Consider the following 18,239-nt stretch of genomic DNA (forward strand, 5'->3'; position numbering starts at 1 on the left):
GCAATTGCAAATACAGTGTCTAAAAAGCTTACATACAAACAGCACAAATATTATCTGTTGGCACTCAGATAACAGAGAAGAAAAAAAAAAAAAGAGAGAGACTCACACAAGGCTATGACATCACTGCCGGCCAATAGGAAATAACGCACATTCCCAGCAGCCAGTCAGGGAATTGTTCCCAGATGTTGCAAAGCCTTCCTAAAAAACACCGATAACAGCCAACCGACTTTGTGCAAACTGCTGGCAGAGGCCACTCAGCTGGCTCCGATCTGGCAGCAACCACAAGCCAATTCTTTCCACATTCCCAGCTTGCACTGGGAGGCTGTCCCTGGACCGTGCAAAGAGAATAGAAAAACATTTTAAGCTTTTACAAAAAGCCTGAAGGTAACGTATTCTCTTCCACAGGAGCTATTTTTCCAAATTGCCTAGTAAGGACCTGAACCTGAAAAAAAAAATAATGCATGAATAATTTCACTCAGGTAAGCAGTTCCAAAAAACTCTAAATAAATGATACCCTGAGAAAAATTGTATCCTATGTGGTCAGGGGGCGTGGGGGGTGTGTGTGTGTATTAGCAGAACAGGCACGCGTATCAGCTGGTTTTTTGCAGATGTGTTTGTGTAAATGCATTTACAGTAATAACTACTAGATGAAGAACTCTGTCATACAATTAATGCTACTCTCTATATTGTTGAAAAACCTAAAGGTCAACCACTGAAAAGGAATCTAGTCAGTAGTAGCCCTCTGTCCTAAATTATTTAGTCCTGAAAAAAACCCAAAACCACCACCAAAAGAAAACCCCAAACCCCACCCCGAAATCAAAAGGATAAGATCTAAGATGCGGAAGAAAAAAACAAGCAGGACACAGGAGGGATGGGGAGTAGGTTTAAATAGCTAATTAGTAGCAGTGATTCTAATTCAATACTAATCTAGCTGTACACTGAGTTCCCAGGGCAGCAAAAGTAAGCAACAACTAAAGACTTGTAGATCCTCCCCTGAACATTTTCCCATATGGAAATCAGTCCTGCATATGACACCAAGATCAAAGTTCCTATCTATGACAAATAGGAGGACTCAAATGTTATTAAAAAAGATGAAAATCTCAAATTCCTAAATGTCAGTCATCCTGTAAGCTTCAAAGTAGCCACTGCATCAGTCAAGAGAGGAGGTGCAGGGGAAGAGACACCTAAGCTATATTGTGTACACTTAATGTTCCAATTTTAAGTATGTCGTGTGGATGTGAAATACACACATATACACTGCAGTAATTTACAGTGAGGACGACAGTCATCACAGATGGTTTTGTGAAAAAATCCCAAGCTGTCTGCTACCAGCTGATACACATTTTATAACATGGAAGACAAAGAAAGCTCTGGCCCATCATGAAAAAAAAAAAAAAACCAGAAAAGGAAACAGCCCTGCCCAAAACACAGTTTTTCCAAAAGGTAAACACCAACTTTGCTAGCCTTGAAATATATGTATGCAATTATCTGTTAAGTTCCAGTGAATAAGATATTAAAGGGTTTGCAACTGTGAACAATTAACTTACAGTAAGATTTACATAAAACTCCTCCAGTAATTAGCAGCAAAGAGAGGCAGATAAGCACTGCAATTTTATGGGTGTTAGTGTGGAAAAAGTAATTTGCAATTCGTAATGCAGGTCAGACACAGATGTTTCAGCTGATTGTTCAGCAGAGGGAACAGAAGCCCTTGTCAACATCATCTGCAAAAGGTGCGCTATACGATTTCTGAGAAGAGAACTATAAATTACATCCAAACTAGTGGGATATGCATGTAAATTTGGAAACAAGCTGATGGGTGGGAAGGGAGGCAAGAGTCTAAGTCCTTCGAAGCAATATATCCATCCATACTACCTGCAACAATCTATGCTGTCTCTGCCTCAGCTGAAATAGATGGGTTTGTAATGCATTATGTCATTTGCTGCTGAGCAGCAGTCTGTGAATGTTGGTAAAGCACTCACAAAAGGCTCTGTAGTACTAATTCTCTGAAACAATTAATTTAAGCATCTAAATTTTGCTTTTAGATCTTTGCAATAGCACCATTCTCACTACTAGAGACTTGGCTACTGACTCAGACTGAATTGATTCTTCTGTCTTAAGTTCCTGGGTTGGTATTAAGAAGAAAACCTATTTCACTATTTATCATCGAAGTAATGTTATTTCACCTAAGGAAGAAAGGCAAATTGAACTCATTCTTCTCCTAAAGACATAAGAAATGAAAGAGGGATTGTGTTCTGACTTGGGAAAACCAAACTCGTCTTTATATTGACCATTAATGGCAGATGAGAAACTGCCTTAGTCTCATCATTAAAGAGAATGATGCAAGTATTGAAAAAGCTACAAAAAAGCAGTGAATCTGCTAATCCAGAATTACAGAATAGTTGACATTGCAAGGGACCTCTGGAGATTGCCCAGTTCAACCTCCCTGCTCAAAGGAGGGTCAGCTAAGGACCTTGTTCAGTCAGCTTTTAGATATCTCCAAGCATGAAGACTGCACATCTCTGGGCAAACTGTGGCTTACCACCCTTAAGAGTAAAAAAGGGTGGGGTTTTTTTACATTTGAGTGGAATTTCCTTTATTTGTTTGTGCCTACTGTCTCTTGTCCTGTCACTAGTGCTGTTGAGAAGAGTCTGGCTCCGTCTTCTTTAGTCCCTCCATCAGGTATTGATACACATTGGTAAAGATCTCCCCAAGCCTTTACACTCATTTTAAAAACTGGAAGGAAGGAAGATTTTAAGATTAAGTAAACAGACTATGAGATATCTGCTGCCAACTGCAGAAGACTTTCTACATGACCTTGAAGGGAAAGAAAAAACCCACATAAAAATCTTCTGTGTCTCAGTTCCCACACATAATGTGGAAAAAGCAAATAGTTGTGACATACAAAGAAAACACAAGTTTGAGGTCTCTGGATCAGCAACCGTGTCTCCCACTGTGCACATGTACAGTGCACGGCACAAGGAGAAAAAAAAAAAAGGAGCAGAGACATTGATCTCTGTTGCAGCCTCCAAGCAAAACTGCAATATAAAAAATAGGAATGGGTGGGAAGATTTGAAACAAGGTACAAATCCTTGGAGCAAGGATTCTGCATTCCTCTACATTTGGAAAGCAGCCAGCAACCTATACTGGAACAGGAATCACAATGAATTGAATTCATTCTTAAAATGCATTTCAGAAATTGTAATGTTTCTCTGAAATTAAAATAGTAACAGTCACAGAATTAAAACGTAACATTTAACTCGTGTGTGTGTGTGTGTGTGTATATATATATATTCTTGTTCTGATCTTATTGTTCTTTATATTCTCCTGTTTTTCAGCTGGAAAACAGAAAAGGCGTGTATTTCCACACTTCATATTATTTAAGAAGCTGGGAAAAGAATTCAGCTCTCAACTTGAGATCAAATGCCCTTGGGTTTTTGGTTGGGAGAGGGAAGGAGGAAGAGGTTAAAGAATTGAGATGTAAAAGCAAATGAAATAATCCACATCCTTATTCATGTGGAATAGTTTGGGGTTGGGGGTTTGCTTTTGCCTAAACTCCAAGAACGCTGGCCCTTGTTGGAACAACCTGAGTCATATTTTGCTGCACAGAAGAGCTCGAATAGTGTATACAGGTTCAGAATGAATCATCGGTGTATTGAATCACCAATGCAAAAGATACATGCTTTAACCAGACCACAAAGATAAAAACAAACACCACCATGCTCCTGAATGCACTGGGAAGGAGACCCAGTTCAGGGACACAGAAGGCAATCCAAATATCAGTCTGTTGTTTGAATTAATATTTATCAGTTCAGCAGCATGGGAGAAAAGGGAAGACACAGGGAGGGAATGACACTGAGGAGCAAATACAGCGCAAGTGTTACATACTGAGGAGGAGGAAAGGAGTTCTCAGGATTAATCTGCTCTCCTGGTAAGAGCTACTTTTCATTTCTACCCCTTTGCTTTTAAAACAGATGCTGCTCTCATGCTATGGCAATGTAAATGACATCTTCATAGCCTTTTTTTATCTGAAGCTTTTGGGATGGTCTCTTCAGCTTGCTAATTACACATGAAATCCCTTTTTGTACCATCTATTCCCATACTGTCAGAACATCATGCTATAGCCCACAGTAATACTTGGACTGAAGACAAAAACAGCATTGCCAGCATTCATAGCTCAAGCGTATCCTGAAAGCAGCACATACAGCAGCACTGAGCCCTTCAGCCACCTCCAGCCCCTTCAAGATAAAAAGGATCTCGGACCACAGCACAGGCCATTAGCACATATGTTCAGCCATGATTTGGAGGAGTTAACACCATCATATGTTCAGTTCTCTGACAAGAAAGGATGTAAGCCAACAACCTCATTAAGAAAGAACATTGCGTTTTGTCCCACAGCACTCTAGGTGGACCATCAGGCCTCAAAGACCACGTTTGTTTCTTTATTTGTTTAAACATGAATTTTATTCTTTAACGCCAGTGATTTTATTCTAGAAGATTATTATTTCTTTTGACAACCAATTTACTCCTCCATGGAGCACAACATCTGGGGATCTTCCCTTCTTTGTGAAGGCAAGTAGACAGATCCCTGTTGTGTTCATTTCTTTCCCCAGCAGCGCAGATTTGTATCAGCATAACTTTGATTTGAAACACTCATTGATTTTCAAACCAAGGTATCTAGTTGCCTAACACCCACTGCTGGGTGGAAATACATGGCTAAGTTCTACAAACAGCTTTGAAAGTCAGTCGCACTGGTTATTAGTCAGCTATTGCTGCTGAGTCAAAAGGCTGGAGCACAAAGGCTAAAAACAAGGTATGGAGGTCCTACAAAAAAAAGTAGCTTTTCCTTATGAATGCATTTTCCAGTGACAAAACAGCTAATTAATACAGTACAGGCTTAAGGAAGAACATTCTCCCAATTTTTAAGACCTCAATTTAATACAAAATCTAGTAAGTGCTTAATATTCTGTACATATTTGGGTGTGTAGAGGACTAAAGTTAAGTTCACGCATTAGAAAGCTATGTGCTTTGCTTGCCCAATGCTACGAACCTGTTGGGACTACACAGTTGCCAGAGTCTGAGTGCCTTAAAATTGAAAGCAATCAACAGAGGAGAAAGAAGTGGTAATATCACATGATACAGCTGAGCTCAAGTCATCTGCCAGCCCTCGGCCTCACATGAGCAACATTTTCAGCTGCTTAGAACCCAGCAGGGACTGTATTTGATGAACCACAAGGCACTACTACTTAAGAACAATCTCCCAATCAAACCGATGTTTAAAAGATACATCGCATTTTCCTTACACAATAATAGAATGTGCACATGCACTCTAGTGTGGGTATGCAATCCATACGGTATTTGATTTTATACTGAAAGCACACATAATCCTATCTACAAGAAGCCAGGCTTAGAAACTTTAAGCTACCTAGCACGATTATATGCAAGGCCCACACAGATTTCCTTACCCTGTATAACTTCGCTGACTGGGATACTGAAATATTTTAGCAGTACTGGTTATAAATGTGTGAGCAAAATCTTCAACTCCTAAAATCAAGATAGGACTGGAGAAATAGATGGAGACATGGCAGCTCATTCCAGCTGGGAATCCCAAGTAGCCCCACTTATCCTAACTGTGCAGGTGGAGAAAACTCCTGTAAACCTATTTAACTACTACTACTTTCTTGCTTAGCTTCATCCTACCAGAAATAGGAAGACTGCAAGCATATATCCAAACATATCCATTGCTGAAAGGCTGTCCAACATCTCTAGTTACTTCAGCAGAGTTCTCATATCATAGCACTAAGATTTCTAACCCTTCTTGCATCACTTGTTGAGGCCAAGCCCTTAACAAAGAATCATTTCATACTCAAGTCAAACTTGAGTTTTGGGGAAAAGAGACAATTCTTCCTGTCCTCTATTGTGTTCCCAATACCCAAGATTGTAAGGCCAGCTTGAAAGAGGATATTAAAATCACAGACTATGTCCCAAATGCTTTTTTTGGTGTTAAAATCTAAAATACTAGTGCCATCTCTCCTGCCTACAGGTGCACAACCACTTTAATCAACCTTGACAGTGATAAACCTCCTATCCCCAGGCGGAGAAATACATTCATGAAATGGCCAAACACCAAATTTATCTGCACGTTTATCTGTGCCCCAAACATAATCTGAAGGTGAGAATTACTATATTTCACACAGCAACCCTAGGGAGCAACAGATTTTTATTGCATCTCCATTAGGTAGATCATAATGTGGCTAAAGAACTAGGCATGTGGAGAAGCGACCAACTATAATAGTAACAGCACAGATTGTATGCTGCTCTTCAGCACTCTGCTCAGCAAGGAGTGCAGGTCACCTGTTCATTAAATAGGAAGCAACCTGAAGGGCTGTGTAACACTTACGAGATAGTAATTAATAACTATAGTTAGGTGACAAACAAATATCATGGCATATTGGAGAAATTAACACATTAAAAACAGACAAGAGAAAGAATAAGGGAGATGCGATCTGCTGAGCAGCACAGTAACTGGGATGAACAGCTGGATTAGTGAATTCCTCTATAACTGGACAAATTACTTACAGCCCAAATTCCTCTGCTCTGCTTATTTTTCCAAGGCTATAAATTTTTGTGTCTTTTTACTGAATGCACAATGTTTAGCTCAGAGATTTAAACCTTCCAGGCACTACCACAATACTGATAAGTTGAAATTTACATAACATAACCAAAATCCCCTAGAATATCATGTTTCGCTGGTTTTGAAGAAGTTGTTTTGGCTATTTAGTGACAGTATTAAAACTCAATGATTCAACAGAACGCTTGAGTATTAACTGTGTATCATGGACAGCAAGCTGGCTGTTACATTTAACCTTCTGTTGTGGGATAATATTTATTTATTTTTTTTAAACAAGGATTAGAACTTAGCTCTTACTGGTTTCAACAAAAAGTAAGCAAGTAAGTGTTTTCAGAAGTCTAGCCTTATCTTCTGAGGTTTTACACCATTATTTCAGAGCCCTCCATCAAATCCAATAATATTTAGGAGGCGAGGAAGAGAGACAACAGTGGGAGGGAAAACGCAACACAACATGTTACTAACATTAAAGGTTTCATGTTTAAATTACCTTTTCAGCCCTGCACACCTTTGTGGACTTCACTCCAGTTTTTAAAATAGATTACTTAATAGCAGGATGTTACAGATATAATGAAAAACTAAGCCTTTGCTTCCATGTAATTTGAAATTCAAGATGCTTCTAAAAGTCAGGATCCATGTACCAACCACCCTGCTACTGTGCCCACTGTATCAAACAACATATGCATACAGCTACATGAGCCAACATACCCAGGACACCACTCTTCCATTGAAGCAAGGTAACTTTGCATTGTCGTCTGAGATCTCCTCCTTTACCACCCTGGGGAAAAAAAAAAAAAAAGAATAGGAAGAAAATCAAGAGTTTGAAATTACATCAGATCAGAAGGGACAGTGGTTTTCTTAAATGGTCCAGAAAAAATACAAATTTTTACTAAAATGTTGGTATCAGCAACTCTTCTATGTTTAAAGAACATGTGACTACTAGAACAAAGGAAGCAAGTAAAAATAAAGAGTAGAACAGTACCTTTCCAGACAACCATCCCAAATTGGTAGGCACAAAACTAATTACAAGCATTTTTCCCACTTTGGAGTCTTCCATCTCGCCACAATTTTTAAAGATCTGATGGTGATTAAAATCCCACTGTGCTGTGCAGTCTCTGTGTCAGAGATCACAGATCACAAGCTAAGGCCACTCTGTCGGCACTTGTTTCAACAGTTTAAGATTGGTCATAGCCAAAAATAAATGACACAAATACTGCGGAAACAGAAATGCTCCCATTTCATTAGACTTAATTCCAAGTTTCCAATTCAGCAGCAACTGAAGTTACTTCAGATGTTTCTGTTCTTCTAACTAACCAGTCATAACCACATATATATATATTTACAGTTACAAAAAGATATTCTGAATTCTTCAAAAAATTCAGTGCTCGCTCATCCTCTTGGAAAGTAAAGTAATCACATTTTAAGTCAGCAAGATCTTTATCAGGTCTGCTGGAGGCAAAGCGAGCCTCCAGTTCTCCGGTAACTCCTGGACCAAGTAGGCTGCACAGCTAACCACACTCTAGAAGGCCTCTCTAAACCCCAGCCAGGATCTGGAAACAATGGTGCTGTTGACTACACCAGAGTCACTTACTTTGGATTCATCCAGATGAGAAGAGCAGGTTCAAAACCAACTAGTGGGTCAGTACTACTGGGAGTAATTAGTTAATTCACAACAAGCCCCCAGTGAGCCAGCTTCTAACTCTACAAACCAATTACAAATGTCATCTTTCAGCAGGGCGCTTTAAACTGTGGTTTTTAGGACTGCTGCTTTAAGCTGGAGAGTTCCAATTTAAAGCAGCAAAGATTAAGAAAACCCTGCATTTATATCAGCTTCCTTAACAAACCTCCCTCATTTATACAAGGTCATGATCTCTCAGTAAGTGTTTTTTGTCTTTACAGAAGTAGGCATTGCTGGTGGCTTCTGAAGAGACCATCGAATGAGAAATTTTAAAAGCATCACCATTTCAGAAACCAGCCTGAGTGGTGCTTCAGTTTTCAACCTGTGCTTTATTACTTAATTTAAAACCAGAACTCTGCTAATTCTGAAATCCTGACTACAGGATTTGGTAAAACAGCTGGGCTGCTTCATTGTTAGAGTTCAGTAGTTCCAGTGTAAGATGATGCAGTTCTGAATCAGTGCTATGATGGATTCTCTCTTGTTGACGATGATGCACAAAACAGGACAGAAATGGTCCATGCTATCTATTACAACACTTTGGTCTGGTTCTCTCTAGTAAGGAGACAGAGATGAAAGGCAGGACAGTTAGCTCCCCATTTGGTTTCTCTGACTAAGGGTAAGAAAAACATCACTCTTCAAAACAGGAGCCCACAGAGTCACCATTATACAGGACTCCCCTCTCATCCCTTCACTCCCCCAATAGGACATGAATCACTTCTGCCTAGAAAGCAGACCTTAAGGACAAGCTTCCTTTCAAAGCCTTTTTTTTTTTTAATCTGCAAATTGGAGCAAACTCTAAACCCATCATCTGGCAGAAGCAAGGCAGCCCCAGGCAGGGCAGCATAGAGAATCCCACACTATACCACACACCCTGTACAGCAATTATTGAAACCTGAAGCCCTGCGCAAACCTCTCTTCAAATGCTACTGCTGCCTTCCTTGTAGCAAGATTCTTATGGATTCTTCTAATCCTACAAGCAAGGGCTGAAGTAGGGCTGAAACGCAAGCATTCAAATGCAGGACTTGTCAAACTCCCGTTTCAGGCAGCCTCACGTACAGAAATGCTCCCACACAGCACAGCAAGCTTGCAGGACATTTCAATCCATTTTAGTCTCTTATTTCAACAGTCCGAGACAGAGTTTACCTGAATTCACTTAATCCATAGTGCTCTATTTGTCAGAGTTACAGGAACAGCATCGATGTTCACAAGCCCATGGTTTCCTTTGACTTCAGAGCTCTCCTCCTCCATTCCTGCCCAGATCCAACTAAACTAAGGCTGTACAACAGCTGAGACCAACAGAGTACTTCTGTTAAGTCCTGGGAGTCACTTGGCCAACAAAGGTTTTGTTTCATGATTCCGAAGAGCGAGGGATATTCACAAAGGTGGTTGCCCAGGTCAGGGAGAATTGGTTGGGTTTTTTGTTGGGGTTTGGGTGTGGTTTGTTGGGTTTGGTTTTTTTAATACACAGCTTGAAGGAACTGAGCTAACTAGTAGAAAATCACTCAACTGCAAAAACACCAGGTTTGCTCTTAAATACAAGGCTTTACTACTACATGTTGATGTCAATACTCAAGACATTCTTTTTGTTACCTAAGGGCTCCAACCAGAATTGGGAACCTTTTGAACTAGGCACTGTACAAACACACAGGAAAGCTCTTCAGAGTGGGGACTGGCTAAATATGGGCAGGGAGGAGATACAGTGGTGTGTCAAACAGTAGATTCATAACAGAAATAGATTTCTGGCCTCAAGTGCCTAAACAGGGGGACAGGGACAATTTGGTTTTGACAATCTCTAAGCTTAAGAAAGCCAACCTGAAGTCTAGTCAAACTCAATAAAAATTTGTGGTTCCACAACCACATTTTCCTTTATTTATGTTTTGTTCTTTCTTGTTGCTGTGTAAAAAAACCACAATAGCCACAAAGCAACTGACTGTGCATGAAACAGTGTCATATTATGAGGGGGAAAAAAAACTGGTTAGGAAGGAGAAGAGAGCAAGCAGACAAAGAGTTTCTTTCCAACTTACTTTTGGAAAATTAGGAATAAATAACACCATCACTAGTACCTGCATTTGCACATTTTAATCCATTTTTTAAAGAAGGAAAGAACGTTCTCTTCTTTCTCCACATTTATTTGCATTGTTCATGGCTAGCAGTACAATATTAGGCAGACTTCACCCCTTTCCTATTATCGGAAAGAAAAACCTTTTAAAATATTCATTTAACTCCTAGTGCATCTGTCTTCCCTTCACCTTTTGACAATAAGAAACGGATTGTGTGATTCATTATTGGTTTTAGTCATTTATACCTAGATTCTAAAGGACAATTAAGAGTAAACTCCATTGAAATCAACAGATACTCAGTGCTTTAAAAACTTTTGACAATTCAATGAAGCTCTCAGACCTGTAATTCTGGAGCTGCAAACTCTGTGTGCAGACAGAGGATTTCAACATTCGCATGGATCTCCAGCCCCAACGAATTCAAATATTATCTTTTGCATTTCATAGAGTCCTGGAGAGAACATTTACTCAGCAAAGATCCAATTGCAGGATCAGCAAAAAAAAGATGCTGCACTAATTTTATCTTGACCGCTGTATGTTTTAAATGACAGTGTTCCCCCCTCCGCCAAGGAAACACCACTTACTGCATCCCAGAAACCACATGCAGGAAGTTCTGCACCTAGCTCTAAGATTTAGGCAAAATTCAAGTATTAAAAACATGCTGATTGTGAGGTTCTCTCCAGAGCAAAGGCTTGGGGGTCTTCCTAAAACTGACACATACAGTGGCAGCTGGCAGTCAGGATATCCCTGCAATACTGCACAGACTGGTTCAGTTGTCCTCGTGATGGAAAACCAGCGCACTGAAGTCACCACTTACAAAACACCACTTTCTATCACAGCATTAGCCTTCAGCTGCAGCTAAAGGGAACAACTTTCAGATCTGTTGCAACTTGAACTACTAAATACAGCCTTGAGCTATGAGGCAAGAGAATGACAGACTGTAATTCCCAGCTTGCTTTGGGTAGCAATCAACTGTGCCAAGAACATCAAAGACAGGAGCAGCCACTAATTTCAAATATCACTGGTTTACAAATCATTATTTGTAGTAAAGACACAGCTGCTTTCACTTCTCAGGAAGGGGAAGCAATGGAGAGACAGCAAGAAAGGAGTACGAATGGTTGCAGCCATATGCTTCAGTTTGAGGACAACTTTATATTCTTTTGCTCTACAAGAACTTAGAAGCAAGAGCCGAGGGAGACCCATACTGTTGTCTGCTTTTGAAACACACATGGTCCATTAGGAACTAATATATAAAGCAGCTTAAGACCAGGGTCTAAAGACCCTAAGTAATGGGTTCACAACCTAGACCCAACCCAGGCTAGCATGGCAAGGAAGATGAGATGATGCATTTGATCTGCCAGAGACCTCTCCCACTGAGGTGAAGAGAAGTCTATTGGTATTGGATGTGGTCCACTGTGGAGCTATGACAGCACTGCTGTCAAACACAATCATTAACGGACTCACTGTTCGATAATAAGAACAAAGACCACCTGATACCAAGAAGCCTTTCCCTGCTCTCAGAGTTAAAGCTTCCCTTCAGAAAAGGGGATATTTGTTTCCTAGGTCACATCCTGCCTCCTGGCAACACTGTGCCTCTATAATTGCTGGCAAGGTTGGAACACACGCAGGCTATTCCAGCACATACAATCTTCTGCTTAACCTGGGTTATGAGCCACTCTGGGTCAGAGAGAAGCGAACAAATAAACACCTATCCACAGAGCTGCTTACAAAGCTCCCACTCAATGAACACCAAAACGGCAACAGAACAAATCAGTCATTTCCAGGTAACTTGGGTCGCAATACCTCCCAGCAGCAGGTCTGCTCCACATTAACCTGCTGTGTTCCAGCTGTACACAATTCTCCTTTGCAAAGGGGAGGGAGGGGAGACTCTGCCAGCACACCAACAATTTAGATAAAGATTTTTCTTCAAGGTTCAGAGACTTGTAACATTTTCCTCTTCACTGTACTCCAGAAAAATGTTGGTGCACAAGTATTAGATCCTTTAGTTCATCCTTCAAATGCATCTACCAGGTAAAAGGAAGGTAAAAGAAGAACACAGGGGAACAACTCACCCAAGGTCACACAGTACATCAGTGACAGATGATGAAAAAGACCCCACACTCTTGAACACCCCCAAGCACCTGCTCTACATTGTCAGCAAGCTCCCCATGATCAAATCTCACATCAATACGGTCTTCACTGAGAAAGAGTATGTGCAAAAAAGGGTGTGGGTGTGGGGAAGGGGAGGAGGGAATAGTGTTCAGAAGTTCACATCCTCTGCTTTATTTGACTTAGAGGAGATTTAAGAACTAATTACTAAATGAAACAATCACTGCTGGTAACAGCCCCTCCTTCCTCTCACTTCCTGGAATTGTGTCTGGATCCTCTTACTTTGCTTCCACCCTACTCTGCACAAATAGGTATTTGTGCATTTACCAAAACCAGTCTTGTTCACCCTCACACCTCACCTGTTTCTATGATTGGTTTATACTCCTGGTTGCCCTCCAGTATCCTGACTTCTTGTTTTCCTCCAAAGAGGATTCTAGCCCAAAGACCAAGGATTGTTCAGGCTTACCCTCACTCTCATCTCTCTGCCAAGCTGTTTGCTGCTTCAGAATATATGCTGACTCCATATTAAGAATATCAAGTGAACCCCACAAACCTCTAATGACTCTCTGATTCATAAGCATTTAGGCAACTGGATATTAAACACTGGGTCTGATAGTGTTGCATATACTTGCATTTTGATTGCATCATGCACACCTGTGAGAGACTTAATCTCCAGAATTCGCAAGATGATTTTTTCTTTCTACTCAGAAAAATTAGGTTTACAAGGAAACTCTCCTTTGCTTGATTCACGAGTTGCAGGCGATATCCTCCAAGGCCACATATACGGGAAATGCAGGGTTGAGACAGCAGTGTGGCCCCTACAGATTCATTCTAGGTTAATGTGTACCATGCCACAAAGCGCACATCTTAATATACTTTCGCACCAGATCAATCCCACCTTGTCACTGTGATGATAATCAAGTATTTTCTTAACTCATCCTTATTATCCTTTACTGATGGGAGACGGGGCAGACATGTTTCATTCATTACTTTTTATAACTTGCTTGAAGATCCTTAGAGAGAAGGTGAAGTAATTAAGCCATTTGTTCTATACATATCTTCAATGACTCTCATCACCACAAAGGCGGGTAAGAGATTATTCAGATATTAGTTTTGATTCACAGAGTCAGGTAGGTTGGAAGGGAAATCCAGGGGTCTTCTAGTCCAACCTCCTCCTCACAGCGGGTTTACATTGCTCAGGGCCACGTCCAGTCAAGTTTTGAGTATCTCAAAGGATGGAGGTTCCACAACCTCTTTGAGCAACATGATTCTACTTACAAAGCAGCAATTTTCAATTAAAAAAACCTGTTTAAATTAGTAAAACCATAAGTAATCATAAAACCACATCTGCAATGAGTTAATACTAAGGGAAGCTATTCGTAAGATTCTACCAAGTGCTTTGGCAGATTCTGAGCTCACTCAAAAGCAACTTTTGCTTTGGAAGCTCCTAACTTCTCATGTTGTTTGATAGGTATTTGCACGTTGGACTAGCAGTCGGAACTACAGTATTAGTATTACACTCCACTGATGCTAGCTAGCTGCTTCATAGAAACTCTCTTGACTTCACCAGCCATAAAAAAAATATTTTTAAAACTCTTCAGGAAGAGCCCTTTCTGAATAAGATCCACTCTTGTCAAACTACCCCCTGCATCTTGCCTGGCAATATCATGCCAAACTTCCATGCAGAATCTAATCATCTCTGAAGATCAGACTGCTTACTACAATACAAAAGCAAATGACAGAGGACAGCCATTTTTAGGAAATTTTTAAGTAAAATAAAGACATGCAGTTCCTTTGAGGACAGTTTAAATTGCAGAATGCACACAGTAAACTCAGCAGCAAACAGCTGACACACACAGAAAGAAAAAAACCTCTCACCCTTCTGATCCCATGACAAATTGCAACTACTCAACTGGAATCCAAGGCTGCAGCTCTAAAAATAGTCTTTCTGAAGCTGATTAACATTTCAGTTTGAATCTTTAACGCAGAATTGAAACTTTAGGCTTTTTGCAGCTGAGGTCAGAACCCTGAGAGCCTTTAGTCACCCTTCCAACTCAGAGCAATGAATGAAAATATAGCCACCCACTAAATTTACAGGTGAGGTTTGGCTAGGATAAAATGTTTATCCTGGATTTAAGAAAGAGGGGAGGAGAAGAGAAATCTTCTTGCCAAGCAGACAGACACCATAATGCAGTGCAACGTAGAAGGGCTCTGCTCAACACAAAAGATCCGCAGCCTTCTGTGATGCATGAAAGCCTTAGATCTTGGCTGCGCCCCACTGAGCGACTGAGCAGGAAACTGCGTTGCGGCATTCTGAGGCAGACCTACCGTGCTTCTCTATGGAAGGCTCATGCCAATCACTCCTCAAAATACCACAGAGCCAGAGTGGAACCAGCGTTCTCCTTTTTAGGTTGTTATTCATAAACAACACTGACAATGCTTTGCCTTTCCATATATGCACTTTTGCATGCCAACTCCCACATAAACCTGTCAAAAATGAATATGAACATGCTACCCACAATGATGATATAAATGACACACCCAACTGTGGAACAAAACGCTCTTCAAAAAAAGATATCTAGCTTCAACGCACGCGAGGGCTCTCCTAACAAAACAGCGGAGCAGTAGCTCTGCATGATCTGCGGAGGCTCAGCTACACAAGTTCAACGTCCCTTCTGCATAAAGCCATTTACGAAAGTCAGCTCTTGTGACGGCACTCCCCAGCTTGAGGTTAACCTCCTGTCCTTCCACCACGCACACTAGCTCCTTCTTATAGGTTCTATAGAAATTGTATCAAGAAACTGTGCAACGGCTGTTAGGGAATTCACCTCTTCATGCATAGGTGACAAATGCGTTAAGAAACACTGTTTCTTCATTTATGTAATTAGCTGCTGTTCTCTCTCTCACGTTATTCTTACCACTTTTAAAAATCTAAACACACACTCAGTGATTCTGTCTGCAATTAACAGTTAATGTATCCATATGTTTATACACCAGTTATCCTCTGCCACATCTGATCTTCATCACCACACTAAACACTTTTGCCCACAGAACTGCCTCTTCCCTGTTTTCTCCACCTTTATTCCTGGAGGCACATCCAGCAGTTTGTCACGCCCGCCTTCTAGAACAGTAGGGATAATTTATCATCTTTCAGGAGAACTGCAGGATACTGGAAAAGTTTTGGCACTTAGGTCCTATACCAGATACTGACCTAAGCTTAAGCACATGAATGAAGTAAGAACTACTGTATTCCCTAGGAGAGAATCAGCCTGAATCTGCCCTTCATTTCAAACTTAAAGCTTCCCTTTTCATAGCAATGAGTTGGGACTCAAGGACAACTAAATTTGTTCAGACTCCACTCTGGCACAACCCACTGTATGACCTTGAGGAGGTCATTTGGCCCATTACACTCCCTCTTACTACAAGAAAATGATGGGACCTTCATGTTTAAAAGTTGACAACTTCTTAAAATAGACATTTGAGCAGCAGAAAGCCTCACTACTTAGTTAGAAAAGTCTAGAGTTCTGGTTAAGCAAGATCCCTGCACATGAATCCAAAAAGAACAACAGGAGCACATGAGAGAGGGAGGAAAGCAGAGATTACTTGCATTGCAGCTGCCTCAACTGCGAGCAGGGGAATTTTGATCTACAGCAATCCAGTTTAGCCATCTGCATCACACTCAAAGCACTTTTAAAGGCCTATCAGTTGTTACCAAGTGCAACAGTCTGACACAGTGACTCATACTAAAAGGTTCCACGTGTTTTGAACCAACTGGTACTTGGGCTCCCAGCCCAGATCTGTCTCATCCTTCCATTTCAGCCAGGTGCAGCACAGCCCGACTTGTGCTAGGCTGCAGACCCTCGCCAGAACTTCTTCCCATTATCTTGAAAGGGTCTCCAAATATAGTGCACTTTGTAGCATCTATGAGGAATGGCTTCCAATCAACTGTTTAAACATATTTATAACTGTCAAAGAGCAATAGTACATAGGGAATACAATTTGCTTCTCTACTCCTTAATTTACAGTATTTCAGTGGTTTTGCAGATGGCTCAAGGTATGAAAATCCCACTAAAATATAACCATTTATGGCATGATAAGTTGATATCTATAGAAATCAGTCTATTTTGATGTTAGCACTGATAGCCCCAATTGCGCATAGTGTTATCCTCTACTCCATGATCAGCTACCCTAGCACAAAAAAAGCTACTCTTAATTTTGTGCACAGAGAAGCCAAGCAAACGGTTGACTTTTGGAGTTCTAAGACCTTACCATTTGTTTTCATCAATACCATCTACTCCCTTGGAAAGGGTTTGGAATAGAACTGGCCAAACTGTCCATAATAAGCAAAGTGTTTTAGCCACACTGAGAGCCTTCTGTCTTTTCTATTATTTCCCTTTTTCCTCTCCCCCCCATGTTATTTAGCAAATTAATGATGTGACTATATTACAGTCTCACAGGTGTTAATCTATTCTTGCAATTGTCCCAAGGGACAGACACATATCCTCATCTCTGCCGTAAAGACAAGGAAGTCCCAACACGAAGGGACAGATCAGCATAATTATGACCTGAACCCAGATTTCCATGGCCCAGTCCAATGTCTTAGTTATAAAACAATAAATATTAACAAGCCTCCATAAAATTAAATAGTTCTTGAAAACAACCTAGGAAAAACACTGTAAAAGAGAGGCTACTGCCAGCAGCAAGTTGGTTGTGGAATGCCCATTTGAAACAGCTGACTCTGATTTTGGTTTCCCCAGGGTGCAATTATCTTCAAAACTCCAGAGCAGGACACTCTCAAAATAGCACGTAAGAGATGACATTCACACAAAGTCAAGGTGGATATGCAGCCTGTTGAAAATCTAAGCCTCTGCAGGCTGAAGTCAGGTCATGACCTTGCACACTGAGTGCGACATACCAATTCATTGAGATGTTGCGGTTTCTAATACACAGTCCAAGTGCCATTCTCCAAGCCAGTTCTGAAGCTGAAAATTGAAAGGCAAGGTTCATGATGCTTTTAGCTGATCATCAAGAGCTCTCACCCCACTGACGAACAGCCAGAGAAGCTGCACAATTTGGAAGGTTATTGGCCACTCCACCTACCATATACTACCAAGAAAATCTCTATTTTTGTGCAAAGGAAAAACTGAATTTGGTAATATAGCCTCCCTCAGCACAAACTGACTCTAACAGCACGTCCTTTTAGCTAAGCTTCCAGTCCTTTCAAAGTTACTTTGGAATCATTAAGAGCTCCATGAATATCCAAGATTTCACATCATCCCTAAGGATGTTTTGGGATAATGTAACTTTAATTCATCAACATGCAAAAAGCATCACCTTGCAGTCACTATTCTTGGAACTCCAGCCAGGAGTGTGGATACCTCAGCTTAAGCATGAAATTCATCTGCTCAATATCAAAATGGACAAAAAAAGCATTTCAAGGTTCTAAATCCAAGTTAGTTTTAACATAGCTAGCTCAAGCAGTGACAACAGCAGTAATGTAGTTACACAAACTTCATTACAGTCCACAGACTACACTAGGGACTCCAGTACTTCCTCTGGCTGCCAGACCACACTTAAGCCCATGATGCCACAAATTATTTCAAGGGCTTCTCACACTAACAGCATTGAAATTAAGACAGGTACTGTCTTTGCTATCACACATCCAAAACGGCACGCAGACAGCCTCTCAGCCCATGGCTCATACCTATAGAAAACTCAACAGTCAGGCAGAAAGGGCGGTCTGAATACTCTGAAGGATGAGTGACAGCAG

General features: G+C 40.7%; 1 protein-coding gene across 3 annotated transcripts in view; it reads right to left on the minus strand.

Moving 5' to 3' along the window:
* Positions 1-18,239, minus strand: part of DVL1 (dishevelled segment polarity protein 1) — a 99,523-nt gene that overhangs the window by 54,118 nt on the left and 27,166 nt on the right. For all 3 annotated transcript variants that reach the window (XM_054849676.1, XM_054849675.1, XM_054849677.1), the window contains exon 2: positions 7,334-7,403. In XM_054849676.1, coding sequence (XP_054705651.1) covers positions 7,334-7,403 — 70 coding nt within the window. The remainder of the gene's footprint in view (positions 1-7,333; positions 7,404-18,239) is intronic.

This window comes from Grus americana, chromosome 21, assembly GCF_028858705.1.
Source record: "Grus americana isolate bGruAme1 chromosome 21, bGruAme1.mat, whole genome shotgun sequence".
Lineage (NCBI taxonomy): Eukaryota > Metazoa > Chordata > Aves > Gruiformes > Gruidae > Grus > Grus americana.